We start from the raw sequence: 18264 nt of genomic DNA on the forward strand, positions 1-18264 counted from the left end.
GACCTAAGTTGCAGGGGTACTATGTAGGGAGTTTAGCAGCAAGATGTCTGTTCACATTATACTGGAACATCTGCATGTCAGTACAGTTGGGGAAGCAGGAAACCGGAAGAGAATTCCAAAGTCCTGCCATTCTGGAGAAGAAGTTATTAGAGTAAAAGGCTTTCTTACATCTAGGGATCTCAATTGTGTAGGGGTGGGATTTTGCTGCTTGTCGGGTTTGTCGGGGGTATTTTTGTCGAGGGAGTACAAGTGCTTGTAGTTCGTCAGAGCATCCACCATTTATATGAACATAAATAAATCGTTTACATTAAAATAATTCGACAAAAAATCGATTTATTTAGACAAAAATAAATTACAATAATCACAATGAATAATTGTTTGTCTTAGGCATGATGCCCTATTTGTTTTTTAGGGGAGAGGGGTGGGGAGAATGTAAAGGGTGTAATTGTTATACTGATGTAAAAAAAAAAAAAAAACAACCTTTGCCTACTTTAAATTAGACAGGCCAACAAACTATAAAAAAAATAGTGTTTTATGATTAAAAGAAAAAAAAAACTGATATAATCTATTATTTGTATTATCTTTTAATTGATAGTGTAATTTCTGCCGTCGTAAGATTGTCCTCCCAGGAATTACCACCTCCGTTTTAAAGGTGGTGCAGGTAATCCTCCTTTGGGGATGGAAGGGTAATGTATTATTTGTTCTGTTTTTGTAAAACCATCTCTTCAAAGATTTCTTTTCTTTGGGGGAGGGGGGACGAGGAACAGTGTAGTATCTATTCTTTTGCCAAATTACAAACCTCCTAGAGACATGATCTTTACCCTTTATGAAAGAGATCTTCCGAAATATTATCTTCTGTTTTTTTTTTTTTGTTTTTTTTTTTATATTTATTTATTGGAGGTGGGGGAGAGGGGTAAATTTACCAAGGCTTTACCTCCGCTTTTTAGGGGCAATTAGTGATACATGTTTTGATCATAATACATTCCTCCCTTTGAATGAACATATACTACATTACCCCTCACCCATCAAAGAGGAGCGAGGGGTAATATAGTATATGTTCATTCATCAAACCATCCTCCCAGGATTTGCTTCTGCTTTTTGGGAGAGAGGGAGAGGGTTAGTGTACTATCATATCATGAAATTATCCGCTGAGACATTAACTCCTTTGAAGGGGAAGGGGGGGAGTAATGTTCGTCAGTCACGATACCATCCTTTCAGTCATTACCTCCTCCTTTGGGGGGTAAGTTTAGTATATGTTCATCCATCATTTTTCAGGCTAGCAAAAATATTCAACCGGAGGGAGCATATATTTACTTGTTCAGAATAATTTGATGTGTAAATTAATGGCTGAAATGAAAAAGAAAAGAAAAAATGTCTGAATTTGCAATAAAAGCCAATCTTAGTCAGCTGGTTGGTTGATTATTAGGTTTCATAGCAAACTAACAAACATCGAGTTGAAATGTTTACGTTGAAACTGTACATACGCTTTCTGTACGATTTGTAGATAGATCAGTTTTGTAGGCATAAAAATTGTAAACGAATCACTTAAACGATAATTTCTATTTAACTCATAGCTAGGGAGCCAACAGGTAATAGCACTTTGAGTTAGAGTGGTCCTGGGAGCAGTGGTAACTAAGGGGTGGCTGCATATTCCCCAAAGCTCCCAAAGTAGAGTCCCACTACTTGCCATAGTTTTGTATCAGAGCCAGCATGTTTAGGAGGGGGGGGGGGAATTCAATAGTGGATACAGTTTAAAGAAAAAAAAAAAAAAAAAGATAAAAATAGGGTGGATAGTATCAAAAAAATAAAAATTGCTGCAAAAGATAGATTTCGGGGTGCTAGGGTGGTTACACTTTGTCCAAGGCTGGCTGGAGCTGTTTAGTATTGTACCTGGGACAAATTCTATTCAACCCATAGAACTGACAGGTACTACCCCCACCCCCGAGAGTCAGAGTAGACGTATGAGTAATAATAACGAAAAGGAAACTCCACCCCTATCCCAAAATCTCCTAAATTAGGGCCTCACGCACGACCGGACGTACTTGAAAGTCAAGGCCAAGACGAGTCTTAGTCAGCTAAAGCCCGAAATAAACCAACCATATTTAGTGGAAAAGCAATTAGGGCTACATCGAATAAAATGATTTCTTAGCAGCAATTGACGCTTCAAACAGTTTCCTAATTCTTCAAAGATTCAGAAAGAATAACTCGTTCGTTGGCGAAACTAGAAAATTCAAATCTGGATCTAAATAAACTCTTTGCTTATGCTTTCGACAATGCAAATGCAAATTATGGCAGATGTAAATTATGGCAGATGTAATTTATGGCAGATGTAAATTATGGCAGATGTAAATTATGGCAGATGTAATTTATGGCAGATGTAATTTATGGCAGATGTAAATGATGGCAGATCTAATTTATGGCAGATGTAAATTATGGCAGATGTAAATTATGGCAGATGCAAATTATGGCAGATGTAAATGATGGCAGATGTAAATGATGGCAGATGTAAATGATGGCAGATGTAAATTATGGCAGATGTAATTTATGGCAGATGTAATTTATGGCAGATGTAATTTATGGCAGATGTAAATTATGGCAGATGTAAATTATGGCAGATCTAATTTATGGCAGATGTAAATTATGGCAGATGTAAATGATGGCAGATCTAATTTATGGCAGATGTAAATTATGGCAGATGTAAATGATGGCAGATCTAATTTATGGCAGATGTAAATTATGGCAGATGTAAATTATGGCAGATGTAATCACGTTTCTGAATTTTTGAGATGAGGTTTGGTCATTCACATTATTTGGATTCTTGAGTCATTTTCACGTTTCGGTCGATGTAACCTCCGACTTTCTTCTTGTCGAACTCGAGAATGTTTCTGCCAAACTCTGGAATCTAGACAGAATTTTGAACGGAACCCTTTATTTACTTCACGGGGGTGGCATGCTTTCGTTTATTATCGTTTTTCTTTCTCCCCATTTCGACGCCAGCTTAAAAGTCTCTTGCTGCCTCACATGTTTCTCTTCCTCTTCTTGACAACACATCGGCTGCAGCCAACTATTTCTTGTCTTCAACTTTACACGTCCTTTTTCTTTACCGTGCACTTTGCTCCCCCCCCTTTCCGAGCATGTGGTGTCCTCCCCCCCCCCCTTTTATTTCTCTCAGGCAAGCTCGTGCACACTTTTGCATACATGTTTTTTTTTCAGCTACTGCTGCTAATATATTCACACGCCAGCTATCTTACTTGCTGCTGATATTTTCCCCATATGCACTCTGCTACACGACCACCGTATGTTGTCAATGATAACACAACATACAAAATGGTGACCACCTGTTTGGAAAGAAAATCAAACACGTCGTCACTACAAAAAATATGCAGAAATAGAATGATAACTGTTCTAATTCTTCATTGGCCGACCCACATCTTGAGACAATCCGATTTGCTCAGATTTGCTACCAAAAAGTTCCAGTCATTTTTGCATGTTATCTAAAAGAACAGAACAGCTAAGCAAATTTTATGGATTTCTGGATTCTGATGATAAGTATGATTTTTTTATGGCAAGCCCTCCCCCTCTCTCCATGTTTGTTGACAGAATACTAAGTACTGGGAAATCCTTAAAAGTTGAAGAGGAGTGTTTTGAAGACGAAGGCAATTGCCACAAAGATATTTCTGAAATTGTCCACAGATATTATTAAAGTCAAGTCGTTCAGTATATTTTCAGTGTTTCATCTAATGGTCGAAAGAAAAAAAAACTTTAAAATGGTACATATGCAGTGTAACAGAATTTCGAATAAATACATTTCAGGTGAATAAATTATCACATATTTACATGTCGTGTTAAAATTATCATAAATTCGTAGAATTTATGAAAAAATGATCCAGTAGAAAAATAACTACAAATCAAAGTAGAATTTATTGAATTATCAAGTTTTATTGTTTGTTTTAATGTGGAAAAGTTGCGAGACTAATTCTGTATGACAAACTGACTTATCTCTCTTGCTTTCATTGCAATTCGCCACTGCAAAAATAGAAAAATGTCCGACCGCTAGTATCTATGATTTTTTGTAAAAAATAGATGTAGCGCATTCTTCTACTCAATCATTTTTCATAATTTTTGGAATTTATACTAATTTCGACATGACACATGTACATAATAGTGCTTTTACCATGTGTTGGTTTGGAATTACATTATACTGCACACAAAAAAAAAAACCTTGAGGGAAGCATAAAGCTCATTTTATTTGGTTTTGCAATAAAAACCAAGCTTAATCAAAAACCCATTTGTGTCCGAGAAATATGAAGCAGACTTCATTGTTTTCTATTAAAGAAAAATAAGTAATCAGTCCATTTGGCATAACGTGTTTACTTATGGGTCGGGAGACCGGGGTTCGGTACTCAGTCAATTCATACCAAAGACTTTAAAAAATGTTACTTGATGCCCCCTTGTTAAACACTCAGCATTATAAAAGGAGGATCAAGGGCAAGTGGAGGTGTAGAAGCTGATGAAAAGGGAACCTGCAGGTCGCCCTCGACTATAGTCGGCCTCTTAGCTTTTAGCTTAGGTAACAGATAAGACTTCTGAAACATATTTCATCATTTGTCGAGACCGTATTCAAGGTGTTATCAGTTCAACTACATAAACAAAAATGATACTGCATATGTGCTAACAATTAGCTGATCCGTGTGTTAGGTGTGGCAGTAAAACTATTCTAGAATGTTAATGTGATTATCTATAAAAGCTAAGATAATCGAATGACTAACTAGAGTGTAGTATCAGTACTCCATGTTAAAAACAAGTTATACATTTCCCGTCAACAGATTCGCACAGTTAGAATTTCTGTTGAAAAAATATTACCTGCTAGATTCAGAAGAGACTCTCCTGCTAACACAAGTGCAACTCACAGATTTGCATTATAAGATTTGAAAACATTTTTTTTATTGTGATTTATTTGTTATCGCGATCATTTTGTATTTGGAACTTTCCTACTATTTTGTTTCTTATGTGATTTACAAGGGTCGCGACAATCCTGACAATACATTCGAATATTCACAGAATCAATAATCAATACTTCTGAGATGATCAATAGTTGAAGAATGTTATCAAATTATTCAGCAAATCTTCAAAAACAAGAAATCGTCAATAAAATTGATATTTTTGTGTTGTATCGATTTTGCCATTTTTTCCTTTGAGGTTTGTATCAATTTTTGTGTTGTATCAATCGATTTTGCCATTTTTTCCTTTGAGGTTTGTATCAATTTTTGTGCTGTATCAATCGATTTTGCCATTTTTTCCTTTGAGGTTTGTATCAATTTTTGTGCTGTATCAATCGATTTTGCCATTTTTTCCTTTGAGGTTTGTATCAATTTTTGTGTTGTATCGATTTTGCCATTTTTTCCTTTGAGGTTTGTATCAATTTTTGTGTTGTATCGATTTTGCCATTTTTTCCTTTGAGGTTTGTATCAATTTTTGTGTTGTATCAATCGATTTTGCCATTTTTTCCTTTGAGGTTTGTATCAATTTTTGTGTTGTATCGATTTTGCCATTTTTTCCTTTGAGGTTTGTATCAATTTTTGTGTTGTATCAATCGATTTTGCCATTTTTTCCTTTGAGGTTTGTATCAATTTTTGTGTTGTATCAATCGATTTTGCCATTTTTTCCTTTGAGGTTTTCACTTTACAGATTCTTTTCAAAATATTTATTCAATTTACTTTTCTTATGAACGTTTTTTTTTTTTTTTATAATCTTTTTCTTATTTCTGGGAAGCAGGGAGAGGAGGAATCTCGTTTTGAACGTTTATTGGTTATAAACTATCTGCAGATTATGAAATCTCCCAACCATATCATCATCACTTTTTGGTATTTAAGATGCAGTGAGTATCTCAGATTTTGGGGTAGGTAATAGCATGTAACGTCTTGCACCTGCTCTCCGTGCGCTTCAAAACAAAGGAATGAGATAAATGATGCTGCATGCAGTTGAATCATTTCTTATGCATTCAAGCCAGGTCTTTCTTGGTCTGCCAGGTTTCCTAGTGCCGAAAGTATCCAGGTATGTTATGTAGTCAATGCAAGAGATGGCATTCTGTATGTAGCCAAACCATCTGAGACAGCAAACATATAAGGCATCCAAAATTTCATCAATACCAAGTTTCTGATGATGATGATGATGATGATGATGATGATGCTGATGCTGACGACGACTTATTGTTGTCGAGCATCATTCATTCGTTTTGAATGAATCAAATGATTATTGTTGGCATTTGTTTGTCTCATATCTTACTTGTTAGAATTCTTTCTAGAAAGACATACAGTACTCACTGGAGAGGCCACATGAAGGTTGCCAGAATCCCTAAGTGAAAGTGTTTCTGTGGAATGAACTGGATTCAAATTTGGCACATGCGAGATGTCAGTCCGTGTCGTTAACTACTTGACCACAAATAATAATGATGCATGGCTAAAGGTACCTTCCATCCATCATGGCATGATCATTATACTAACGCCATTGCAAATCTGCTGAGATGTAAGAATTAGCAAAAACTTTTTGAAACTTCTCCACGCATCTGCAACCATCATTCCAGCATTCAACATGTCACGAAAATAGCAGATGGCAGCTTCAGCATCAAATGAAATGCCATCCACATGTGCCACCGTTCAGCCATTAATTAAGTGAGCGACAATCCAAACATCTCCAACAAACATAATAGAGAGCAACTACCAGTCCCCTAGTAAGACCCCTACACACTTCTTGTGGATCCATAGTTTGCACTAGGAGCATTCAATGGAGTTTACAGAATTCATTAGAAAATCAGAAATTTTACTTCCAAAGAGTGCAAAAAATCCAAGTATAATGACTAAAAATTGAAAAGTGTTTGAACACTAATATTTATCTTTATGGTCTGTGAGGGATCATTACAACGAATGGGAGATGACAATGGTCAGGTGGTTAACGACACGGACTGACAACTTGCGTGTGCCAAGTTCAAATCCAATTCATTCTACAAAAAAAAAAAAATTACTTTTACTAAGGATGTTAGCAACCCTCTTGTGGCCTTTCCCTTAAGTACCCAATGTCTTTCTAGAAAGAATTCTGACTAGAAAAATATCGGGGAAACCAATGCCAACAATAGAAAATCTTCATGCGATGTGATGATGGTGATTAAAACGTTGGAAAACAAACCTTATTCTAAAAATGTTTAAATTTCCAATAATTGTAAACTTTATAGTCTGAATCCATAGTAAATAGAAGAATGTGGGTGTTTTTTTTTTTAACCCCTAACAAAGATTTCAGGGTAAAGAAGGGAGGGGAGAGCTAAATCCTACATCTTTCACTTGAATTATTTAGAATTAAGTGGAGTTTTGCGTTGTTTCAACACTATTCCAAAAGTTATTCTTACTTAAACCATTCTCTTTTTTAGATTTATTTATGAAGATGGTGCTTATATTTTTTACCCACGAGTTTTTATTTAGACGTTTCACACGCACGATGAAACTTATTATAACTTATGTTTTTAATGTTATTTATTAATTTAGTTTTTTTTTTTTTTTTTTTTTTACTTAACAGCATCTTACCATTCACCGTTAAATTAACGACTTTTCTGGGTTTCAGGTATGCTGAAAACGAATATCGCATTTAAATTTGGGTCAGACAAGTAGTTTTCTAGATATTAAGACCTTTATTATCCAGTGTAAACCATTATGTTTTCACTGGTGGCCATGTTTTCCCCAACTAAACAAGCACTAATGCACATGCGGGTTACAAAACACCTCCTCCCAGTGTTAAAAACAGCGATCGTCACTGAAATTCATTAAATAATACATTGAGAAAAATATTTTAATATTCAGAAAACTACTTGTCTGTTCCAAATCTGAATGTGATATTCGTTTTCAGCATACCCGAAAACCTTCAAAAGTTGTCATTTTAAAGGTGAGTGTTGAGCTGTTGAGTTGCAGTTAAGAAAAAAAAATACCTTAATCTAATAAGAAAAAAAGAAGAAAAAAAGTTGCTTGTAACTAAATATCGAAATCCATTTCATTCTAAATAATTTAGATTACTGAAATAATAGAAATTAATCCCTTAAAAAGGTGAGAGAAAAAAGATTCTGTATTTTTAGAAAGAAAGTTATATCTTTCCATAGTTTACTTTTGAAAGTAATGTTCCAAAATCGAATACACCGCGTTATAAATAGAATTCTGTCGCGATCAAAAATTATCCTTCTGAGTAGAATCAAAGTGTAGTATCTGTTTATTGAGCTACCTTCGCTTACTTATAAAATTAAACTAAACAAAATATATAAACGATGAGATATTTTTTTTTTTTTTTTGGAAGAGAAAATCGGTAAACGAGAAGGAAGTACCAAAGTAGAAGTTGGTTTACAAGAAGAAGTCATGTTATTGACACGAGAAGGAGAGGCGAAAATAAAACACGAGGCAAAAAAGAGATAAGGCGTCGGACGAAAATAGATTTGCTGTTGGAATTTAAAACCGACCTCAACTCGCAGGTTTAGAAAAAAAAAAAAAAAAGACTTGAACAGGAATTCAGACAAACAGAAAAATCTCGGTGATTTCTTGTTTTCTTTGTTTACGAAGTTAAGGATTAAAAAAAAATATATCCGAGACAATATTAATGTTTTTTTTTTGTTTTGTTTTGTTTTATACCCCCTTTTTTACATTAACTAGACTATGTCTTGCCAAATACGAAAAAGATGAATAAACGTTACTATGGTGACACAGATTATTTCAAAAGAAATAAAGTTCGGAAATTAGTGAAAAACAATTTATTTGGATTTATCTACGCAAACACGTCACAAATTAATTCAGGTAAAGCAAAATAAAATATTTTTGTTTTTACTCTTAATTTACATAAATACATATATTGCCACTTAATACCTAAATGAACTCTACAAAAGCAATTGTACGGAGTTGAGGTAGCGAGATGTTTGTTCATATTACATTTAAATTTCCACAAGTTAGTAAAGTCAGGGAAGCAGGAGACCGGGGGGGGTCAAAGTTTAGCAGTTCAAGGAAAAAAACTATTAGTGTAGAAAATTTTCCGGCATTTAAGAATCTCTATAGTGGAAGAAGTGAGATTTTGCTGCTTGTCGGGGTATTTATGCCGGGGGCACAGGTGCTAAGAGTTCGTCAGAGCACATTCCATTAAAGTACTCGTAAAATACGAACAGGAATGCAACAATGTAATCATGGAACGGTAGTTGGAGTTTGGATTACAGTACGGAACCTAGTAGGTTCGAGACTCTTTTTTCTTTGATCCTGTCTCAGAATTATTTGTTTTTGATCAATTTCCCAACCAATTGCATTTCTTTTAAAACAATTCGTGTCATCAAGGTTTTCCAAAAGATGTTTCAATTTTTTGCTAAACTGAATTTTATTCAAAATTGAAGAACGAAAAAAGGTACTTCTGCAGAATATGGTCCGTCCAAATTTTAGATAGGACATGCAAGTTAAATTTCTTTGGTTCTTTCCCCACTGCAAGAACTTAGACACCAGGGTTGGAAAGTGAGATTAAGAAGTCAGTGCCCCCTAGGAGGGGCACTCTGACCTGCAAAAAGTGCCTGGACAGTCCTATCGGCATTTCGCGATGAGGGCACCTCAGGCGATTAGCAATAAACTAACCCCTTTTCAGAGAGAGAAGGAAAAACCTTGGAGGGTGGACCTCCTAGAACTGCACAGAGCTAAACTCTCACTGTAAAAGCAACAGCGATCAGATCATTACCGGAATGGTCTAATCGCTGTTGATTTTTGGGGTCCAGGTGAAAGTACAGAATATTTACAAAACGCCCTCATCATGTTAAGAATGGATTTGTAAATAGTAATGTAGTCATTTCAACACGGTTCGTATTCTGTGTAAGTACAAAAATAAATATTAAAAAAAAAAAAACTAAATCGATTGTGCAGATCATAAATATTGCATCTATTGTTGCAAAATCAAATAAATAGAATATTGTCACGGTCAGAAAATAATAGGCAATCAATAATTTCCCTGCTATCCAATCATCATGTCACCTGCACAGCAACTGATAAAACTGAACTGCTTGCCCAGGGATCTACTTTAAACTCCACCTTGAATTTCACAAACCACTCCCTCTCAAATGTTGACTTTAGAAACACTCTATAATCTGATTATCAACTCTTCCAAAGTTCTGGATATCGTAAACAAAAAAACCTTGACACCTCCAAAGCATGTGGGCCTGACCTTATCCCAGTTACAGTAATTAAGAAATGCTCTGCTGAGTTGACCCCTGTTCTTTCCATATTCTACACTAAATGCTTTGTCAAATCATACTTTCTTGATAGCTGGAAAATTGTCTCTGATACCAATGTTCAAAAATTGTGGTAAAAAAAAAAAAAAAAAAAAGACCCACAAAATTATCGCCCCCTCCCCCCCAATTGGTATTCCCCTGCTTTTCACTAAAATCTTTGAACCATTAATCAATCTAGCGATAATCTGCCACCTTGTTAATGCTAACGTTCTTTATGACCATCGGTGTTAGGGTTAGGAAAGCCTGTTCTACTGCGAATATCCTAACGGTCATCTCTGACCATATATACTATACACTAGACAATGCGGGTGAAGCTAAGGCAGTAACGTTTAATATATCCCAAATCTTTCAACAAGGTTTAGTATAAAGGAAATGAATTTGTACGTTATTATTTGATAAATATTTAATATAATCAGATTCTTCTTAGCCAAAAGAAGAATCCAAGTCATCCTCAATGCTTTTTTGTTACTCACGTTCACCCCTAACAAAGCACATCGCCACCTGAACGTAAGCGACTATTATTTGAGACCATGTATAGGAAAGATTAACAAGATGTTGGTTTACATTACATTTAAACTTCCGCATATCAGTACAGTCAGGGAAGCAGGTAGCAGGAAAGGAATTCCAAAGTTTAGCTGTTCGAGGGGAAAAACTATTATAGTAAAAACCTTTCTGGAAGAGAAGGGGTGCAATTTTGTTGCTGAACAGGCTTGTCGAGGAGGCCACAAGTGCAACGAGTTTATCAGAGCACATTCCATTAAAATGTTTGTAAAACAGGACCCTATCTGAGAGAGAGAGAGAGAGAGAAAGAGTCTAGTGGTAGATGCACCAGCCCAGATGTTGTACATCTCAACATAGCATTAATGCAGGTGTGCCCCAGGAGTCAATCTTTGAACGTTTATTGTTCCTAATTTTTAGAAATCACTTCCACAATGCAATTGCATCTGAGATGGGTATATTTGCTGATAACACGGCGATTCTATTCTAAAAAAAAAAAAAAAAATATCCAAGGTATTGTTGAATTCTTAAAAAAATGACCTCACATCTCTAGTTGAATTGGGACAAAAATGTCTGGTAACATTTAATGCTACTAAGACAAAACTGCTTTCCTTTATTAATTATGAAAAATCTTTTCAAGCACCGATTGCCATGACTAATAGCATCCTCCTTGAAAGTCCATCATTCAAAATCCTTGGCCTAATATTCACAGGCAATCTGAATTAGAAAAAATACATAGCAGATATTGCCAAGATTGCTGCAAAGAAGGTGAGCTCCTAATACTAAGCTAAGAAACTTCTTACATCTGCCAGTATCCTATATTTTTACATTCGCTTATGCATGGAGTATTGTTGCTACATCTGGGCTGGTGCATCAGCTACTAGTCTACTAATCTAATAGGTACCGCACTATCTATCAAGCTCTAGTCCCTGTCACATCACTCTTCTGTGTCTGTTTTACAAGTAAGGAATGTGCTTTGACGAACTCATAGCATGTGCGCCCCCTCAGCATGTGTAATTTTGACTAATTCAAACCGCAAAATCTCACTCCTTCACTGGAAAGTCCCCGGATGCCGGAAGGCTTTCTATGCTAATAGCTTCTTTTATTCAGAATGCTAACCTTTGGAATTCCTTCCCTACCTCCTGCTTTTTTTTTTTTTTTAACTTGGAGGGTCACCATTTATCAAGGCTCAGATGCCACAAGAATAAAGCGTTAGACAACAAGATCAGCCATGGCGGAACTTAGTGCGAGATTATCTAAATGGACGACTTGATAGGAATTTATTCATATCAGATTTGAAGACGACCATGTTATAGTCAGATGGTAAGCAGACACTCGATATTGCGTTCCACAGGTGAACATAAACTCTGCTCATGGAATTTTCGTTTAGTTTTGGGTGCAGATAGGGACTAAGGGAAGTTGTTGGTGGTTGTTTCAGCCAGGCGAGTATTTGTTGCGAATGTTTTATGGGAAGGGACCATAGATTAGAGCTCAGTCGATGACCTACGATAAAAGTAACGATAGAGCAGAGACAGACTTGCAACGTCTCTTCTGTGAAAAAGAGGGAGTAGGGAGACGAAAAGGTCGTCGCCCACCAAATTTTGAAGACGGTTTTGCACCTTGTCAAGACAAGAAAGAGTTCTCTTAGGAACTCCACCCCAGATGTAACAACAGTATTGTTCGTAATTTTGATTTTCTTCATTTAAAATAAATAAATAAATAATAATTTGTGTAATCATTATTTTATTTATTTTCCGGACTCTTTTTCATAGTTATTGTTTCACCTCGTTTCGATCTGTGGCGCACTGGCGCAGTGGATAGTGGCGTTGATTCTCTACGGTTGCAGGTGAGCATTGTCTGAATATAGCGGTTTCAATCCTAATGAAAGCAGGTCAGAGGATTAGTTGGCCAAAACGTGGTGAGGCAACAATTATGGAAAACAGTACCTATTTACAATGCCTCCCCACGGGACAGAGTTAGACACCAGGGTCGTTTTTTAACGTGGAGAAAAGGTACAAAAATAAAAATTGTCTCAGTCGTGAAGGATTTCTCCTCCACTGAAAGAGAACGAGAAATGGAAGTGCCGCATCTGAAGAACAGATACTACACTTTGATCTTTATATTTAATTTATTTCGTTTAAAGAAAAAATGACAATTAAAAAAATTCCAATATAAAATTTAAAAAATTTTAAAAAGTAAAATCTCCAAAAGACAAAACAAATTTAGGCACAAGCTTGGCCAAAAGGCCAAGGGGATACAGTTACAAGACTCAGCATTCCTATCCCATCTCGGTTAACCACTTGAAGAAGGCCACAGGATGAGTTTGCCGATATGTGAAACAACAACTAAAGAGATGAGGATAGCAGTCTGCAAAAAAATAAACAAATTATGAAGCCTCATCTCAAAGAATTCCAAAAAATAAAAATAGAATAATATATTTTTAAAAAAAACTACTTCACCAATTTACATGATTTTTGGAATATAACATTTCCTTCCGCGACGGCTATGAATATCATAAAGATTTTCTGTATTATAACTTTTATTTCTTTTAATTGGCACCGTTTTAATTTAAATTTTAATTGGCACAGTTTTTTAATTTGTTAGGTAAGGTTAGGTATGTGACCCATCTCCCTATCTCCCGTCTAAAAAGATTTTTTACCGACTTTTTTTTTTTTTTTTTTTCATTCTTCAGAATGTTATGTATTGATTTTTATTTTCTAAATATAAAAAGTGAACAAAAATAACTTGTCCAACTTTTAGAAGAGGGTTTCAGCTTTTTTTTTATAAGTTATATATATATATATATATATATATATATATATATATATATATATATATATATATATATATATATAATTATTTTTTACTCTCGACTGTTTTTATGAAATGGAGGTGACCATTGCTAAGCACACAATGACTAGACCGAATTGCACTTAAGGGAACAACGAGGATACTAAAAAAGAGCTCTCGGTTGGTTTCAATACAAAGCAGGGCAATGCTGGTAGCTGGTTTGGCTTCCCCATACCCAGCGTTACAATCTTCAAAAGGAAGAAAATAAAAAAATAAAAAAATTAAAAAAAATTTTTTTAACCTGGATGTACCAAATCCAAATAATTTTCACTCCGGGATGTTGTCACGAATGCCAACAACAGAATCAAGTCAAAGTTGTAGAATGCTAATACGTATTTATTTCTTTACTTTTAGTCAATTGCAGTTTGAGTTTACAAATAATACAAAAAAAAAGTTTGTTCTGTTCGGTTCGCTGATTATTCAGGTAAGCTGCGTACGTTAAAACTCGGGAATCTTCATAAGTACTTTATTAACTAAAAAAAATGTAGAATGTTGTAGACAAGTCATCGGAAAATATCAATTTTGAACGTTAAGATAACACGAAATGGCACCAAATTTAATAAGTGGTTTAAAAAATATATATCCAAAAAGTTGTACCTAATCGATAATCGATAATAATTAAAAAAAAAAAAAAAAAAAAAAAAGTCCATCCATCGAATTTGTTGATTAATTCCGAAGGCAGAAACAAAAACAAATATTGATTTTCTGGTTTTGCAAACGAAGTAAACAAAACAAAAACACGTGTAGAAATTTTTTTTTTTTTTTTTTTTTTGTCAACAATTGAAGAATTCCAACTTCATTTCGAAAAGCCATCACTTATTTTTGAAAATCCGCCGTTTCTTCTATGATTCGAAATATTTGCATTATTCGGATTAATTTCCTCGTCTACAACGCTTCGGCTTATGTAACTTGATATTTTCTCCTGATACAACTTTGGGTCGAACTTTTTCTTTTATTTACTTATTTATTCTTTGTGGAAATTGCTCCAGACAAAGCATGAAGTCACTTTATGTAAAGGGCTAATATATATATATATATATATATATATATATATATATATATATATACTTCATAGTAAAAAAAAAATACAAACTAGCTAACAAAACAATAAATGTTATATGAATAGATTCTGACACAGAAAACAGCAATTCTCCCCTCTTTGTCAGAAATATCACTCATGGAATGTGAGGACAAAAGAACAAAATAAGGTAAGTGAAAGTTATTGAAAGTAAACCCAACGGCCACTTTCTATGATTTAATTCATAGAAAGTAGACCGTTCTCATTTCGTGGGCATCTGACATTTGACCTAATCATAAATAGCGTTAGTTACCAATTAGTTCTAAGTGGCCGTCTTCTCAAGAGTGAAGGTTCAATCCTTGCTAGAGTCGATAATAACTAAGGGTACTTCTGCAGTTCACATGCCGTGTTATGTTTTAGGTAGGATTTTCAAGTTAAATTCAATTTTTACGGCATCTTTTGTTTATTAAATCGTTAGGTGAAAGTACAGAATAGTTAACAAAGTCTTCCTCTCCCTATGTTATAACGGGTCCTAAATAATAATGTTACTAATTCGGCGCGGTTTGTAAACTGCAGAAGTGCCTGACTAAGAAAAAAAAATTAACAACGATCGTGCCTGGGGAAATGAAAACGATCTAATATTCAAAATTCCGTAATGGTTCCAGAGTTGACAAAGTTCTAAAAGATGGACCCAGAGAAGGTCGGACATGATATCGGTCGAAACATTGCAATTATAAAAACATAGATGAGAATAATCAAAATTATTACTTTTCATCGAAAAAGTTTTTAATAGTATTTCAAGATAATAACACACACACACACACATATATAGAGTCATCCACATACAGTACTGTTTCGCTGTTTAACAGCTCATCAGTGCGGCTAGACAAGCAACTACCACACACACACACACATATATATATAAGTACACATGCATATCAAAAGTGGTTAAAGAATATTGAAAAATTCTTGAAATGGAAACTTATCAAGATATAAGAAACCTAATATGTGGGATGGAGTATATAAATAAAATTATAGACAAGACGAAATAAAATAAAGGTATATATGAATTTATTTGTCAGTTCAATAAGAAAAAACATTAACGGGAATAGGGGTTATAAATGGTCCTTATACTTAGGCATTTCGAAGCCTAACCCTTCTCATCAAAAGAGGAGAAAGGAGATAGGATACGGATATAGGGAAATGTGACAACTAGTTTAGGGTACATTAGGAAACAAATTTTGATGAGAAGCATTAGGCTTCGAAATGCTTAGGCATAAAAAGCGTTTATATCCTCCTCCTTCCAATGATGTTTCTTCCTTATTGAACTGACAAATAAATTCATTTTTTTTTTTAATCATGTTCACCCCTTATAAAGCATATCGCCACTTGGACGTAAAGGGTTACTATTTGGAGCCATGTCTAGAAAAGATTAACATGTTACATTAAACTTCTGCATATAGCCAGGGAAGCAGGCAACAGGAAGGGAATTTCAGGAAGTTTAGTTGTTCGAGGGAAGAAACTATTAGAATAGAAAGCTTTCTGGCATTTAGGAGCATCAACAGTGAAAGGGTGAGATCTTATTGCTAAGCGGGTTTGTCGGGGATATGTACGTCGAGAGGGTACATGTGAAACGAGTTCATCAGAACACATTCCATTAAAATATTTGTAAAACAGGCACAGTGATGCATTATGCAACATTGCGGCGATGGGACAGGGGTTGGAGCTTAGTTGATTAGATTATATATATACCCGAAAAGCAACAAAATCCCACCCTTACACAGTAAAGATCCCTAGATGCCGGAAAACCTTTTACTATAATAGTTTCTTCCTTCAAACTGCTAGACTTCAGAATTTCCTCCCAATCCCCTACTTCCTTAACCGCACTGACATGCAGACGTTCAAGTGTAACGTGAATAGACATCTTGCTGCCCGTGCCCCGCTCCTTACATAGTGTCCCAGCAAATTGTGTCCCAAATAGAAGTCCCTACACCCAAGCGGCACGGTGCCTTGTTTGGGGTAAAATAACAGTAAAAAAAATACCCATAATTACTTTATCTGGTATAACTAAACAGCACCAGAGTCTAGTCCATTGTTGAGGTAACTTTTTTTTCTGTTAGCAAAGGTGTATGATCCTGTGCATTTCTAGGAGGTCCACCTTCTCAAACTTTACTATCTCAGGAAGAGTTTATTGTTATCGTCTGAGGCTGAGGCGCTCCTGCCAGTGAATGGCGACGGGTTGCTCAGACATTTTTCCAGACAAAAATGCTCTTCCTTTAGGGCGCTAGCTTTTAAAATTCCACTTTCTTAACCTTGTGTCGCATCTGCCCGCCGCGGGAGGTAAATAAATAAAAACTTGGTAGCAATGAAAGAAAAATGAACTAGGGTCCTGGTACCGGTTTTGAACCGGACAAAAGTACAAAACCAAGTTTGCGTTAAATAATTTTTAAAAAGTTTTTTTTTTTTTTTTTTTTTCTTTCGTGGACCAGTCACTACTGAAATTAGGTTTTATAATATTCAGGTGTTTATTTATTTATTTATTTTGTTAAGTTTTAAAACAAATATTTAAACGAATTTAATTTGTTTTTAAATAATAATAAACTGTGTTTATTATTATTTAAAAAAAAAATAATTACATTAAAACGATTTGATTGAAATTGTGTTTATTATTTTTACATACACACGTGTTTTTTTTTAATTCAAAATTTAAAAAATAGTTTTTTCATTAACAAAAAAAAAAAACGAAAACTAAACAAAAGGGAAAACTACGAGAAGTTTAACAAAAACCAAAATAAATAAATAAAAATATATTTTTTATTTTAGTTTCTTCACAAGAATTTTAATTATTTCGGTATTTGTTTTCGTTCTGATGCCAATAGTTGGCGACGCGTAATGCCATCAAAGACAACAGGTCTGTTCTTCGATGTTTCTCCAAGACAAATTATTTCGTTGTATTAAATTAAATAAGAAAAAAAAGTAATGGATAAGGAATTAATTGACAAAATTAAATTAAATATCGATTCTTCCATGCAGACGACGTCGATATTGTTGCGTGTTTATTGAGTTGTTTATTTACTTGAATTTCGTCACGTTTACCGGCGGCGGCAACGATGAAAGAGAGTTTATAAATAATCATAGCAGGAAAGAAGAAACAGAACTACAGAGAGAAAGGCGATCGGAAAGAAGCCGAAAAATCAATATAAACAGACGAAGCTTTAGTTTTAAACCAATATTTACCTTTGAATGGTCTACGTTTTCATCTTGGTAGGTAAGTTTTTTCGTGCCGCTGGAAGATTCCGTATTTTGGCTGTCCTGTTTCGTATTGTCCGCCATTATTGTGGGATTTCTGTTTTTTGGAGAAAGTGCCGAGGGAGGAGGAGAAGAAGGAGGAGGAGGACGGCGATAAGGTGGGGAGACGTGAAGAAGGTAGAGAGAGAGAGAGAGAGAGAGAGAGAACACTAAAAGAAAAGGAAGAAAAAGACTGTATAAGGTGAGGGTGGAGGTGAGCAAGGTAAAAAGAAAGAAGGAAGGGCGCAAGTTAGAGAGATAGATAGAGAGGGAGGGGGATAGAAAAAGAAAGAAAAAAATGACGAAGAAAAACGCCGGCGAAAGAGAA

The 18264-nt window shown here is 35.0% G+C and overlaps 1 protein-coding gene across 2 annotated transcripts in view; it reads right to left on the minus strand.

The window, feature by feature from the left end:
• The window catches only part of LOC145248335 (four and a half LIM domains protein 2-like), a 432228-nt gene extending 414207 nt beyond the window's left edge, over positions 1-18021 (minus strand). The window contains exon 1 of one of the 2 annotated variants that reach the window (XM_080110246.1): positions 17886-18021. Coding sequence is in view for 1 of the 2 variants with exons in the window: in XM_080110247.1 (XP_079966373.1) it covers positions 17886-17981 (96 nt within the window). In the remaining variant the exon portion in view is untranslated. The remainder of the gene's footprint in view (positions 1-17885) is intronic. The other variant, XM_080110247.1, reaches the window with a different exon arrangement.
• Positions 18022-18264: the final 243 nt, after the last annotated feature.

The sequence above is a fragment of the Euprymna scolopes genome, chromosome 26, assembly GCF_053919585.1.
Source record: "Euprymna scolopes isolate OS-2025 chromosome 26, ASM5391958v1, whole genome shotgun sequence".
NCBI lineage: Eukaryota > Metazoa > Mollusca > Cephalopoda > Sepiida > Sepiolidae > Euprymna > Euprymna scolopes.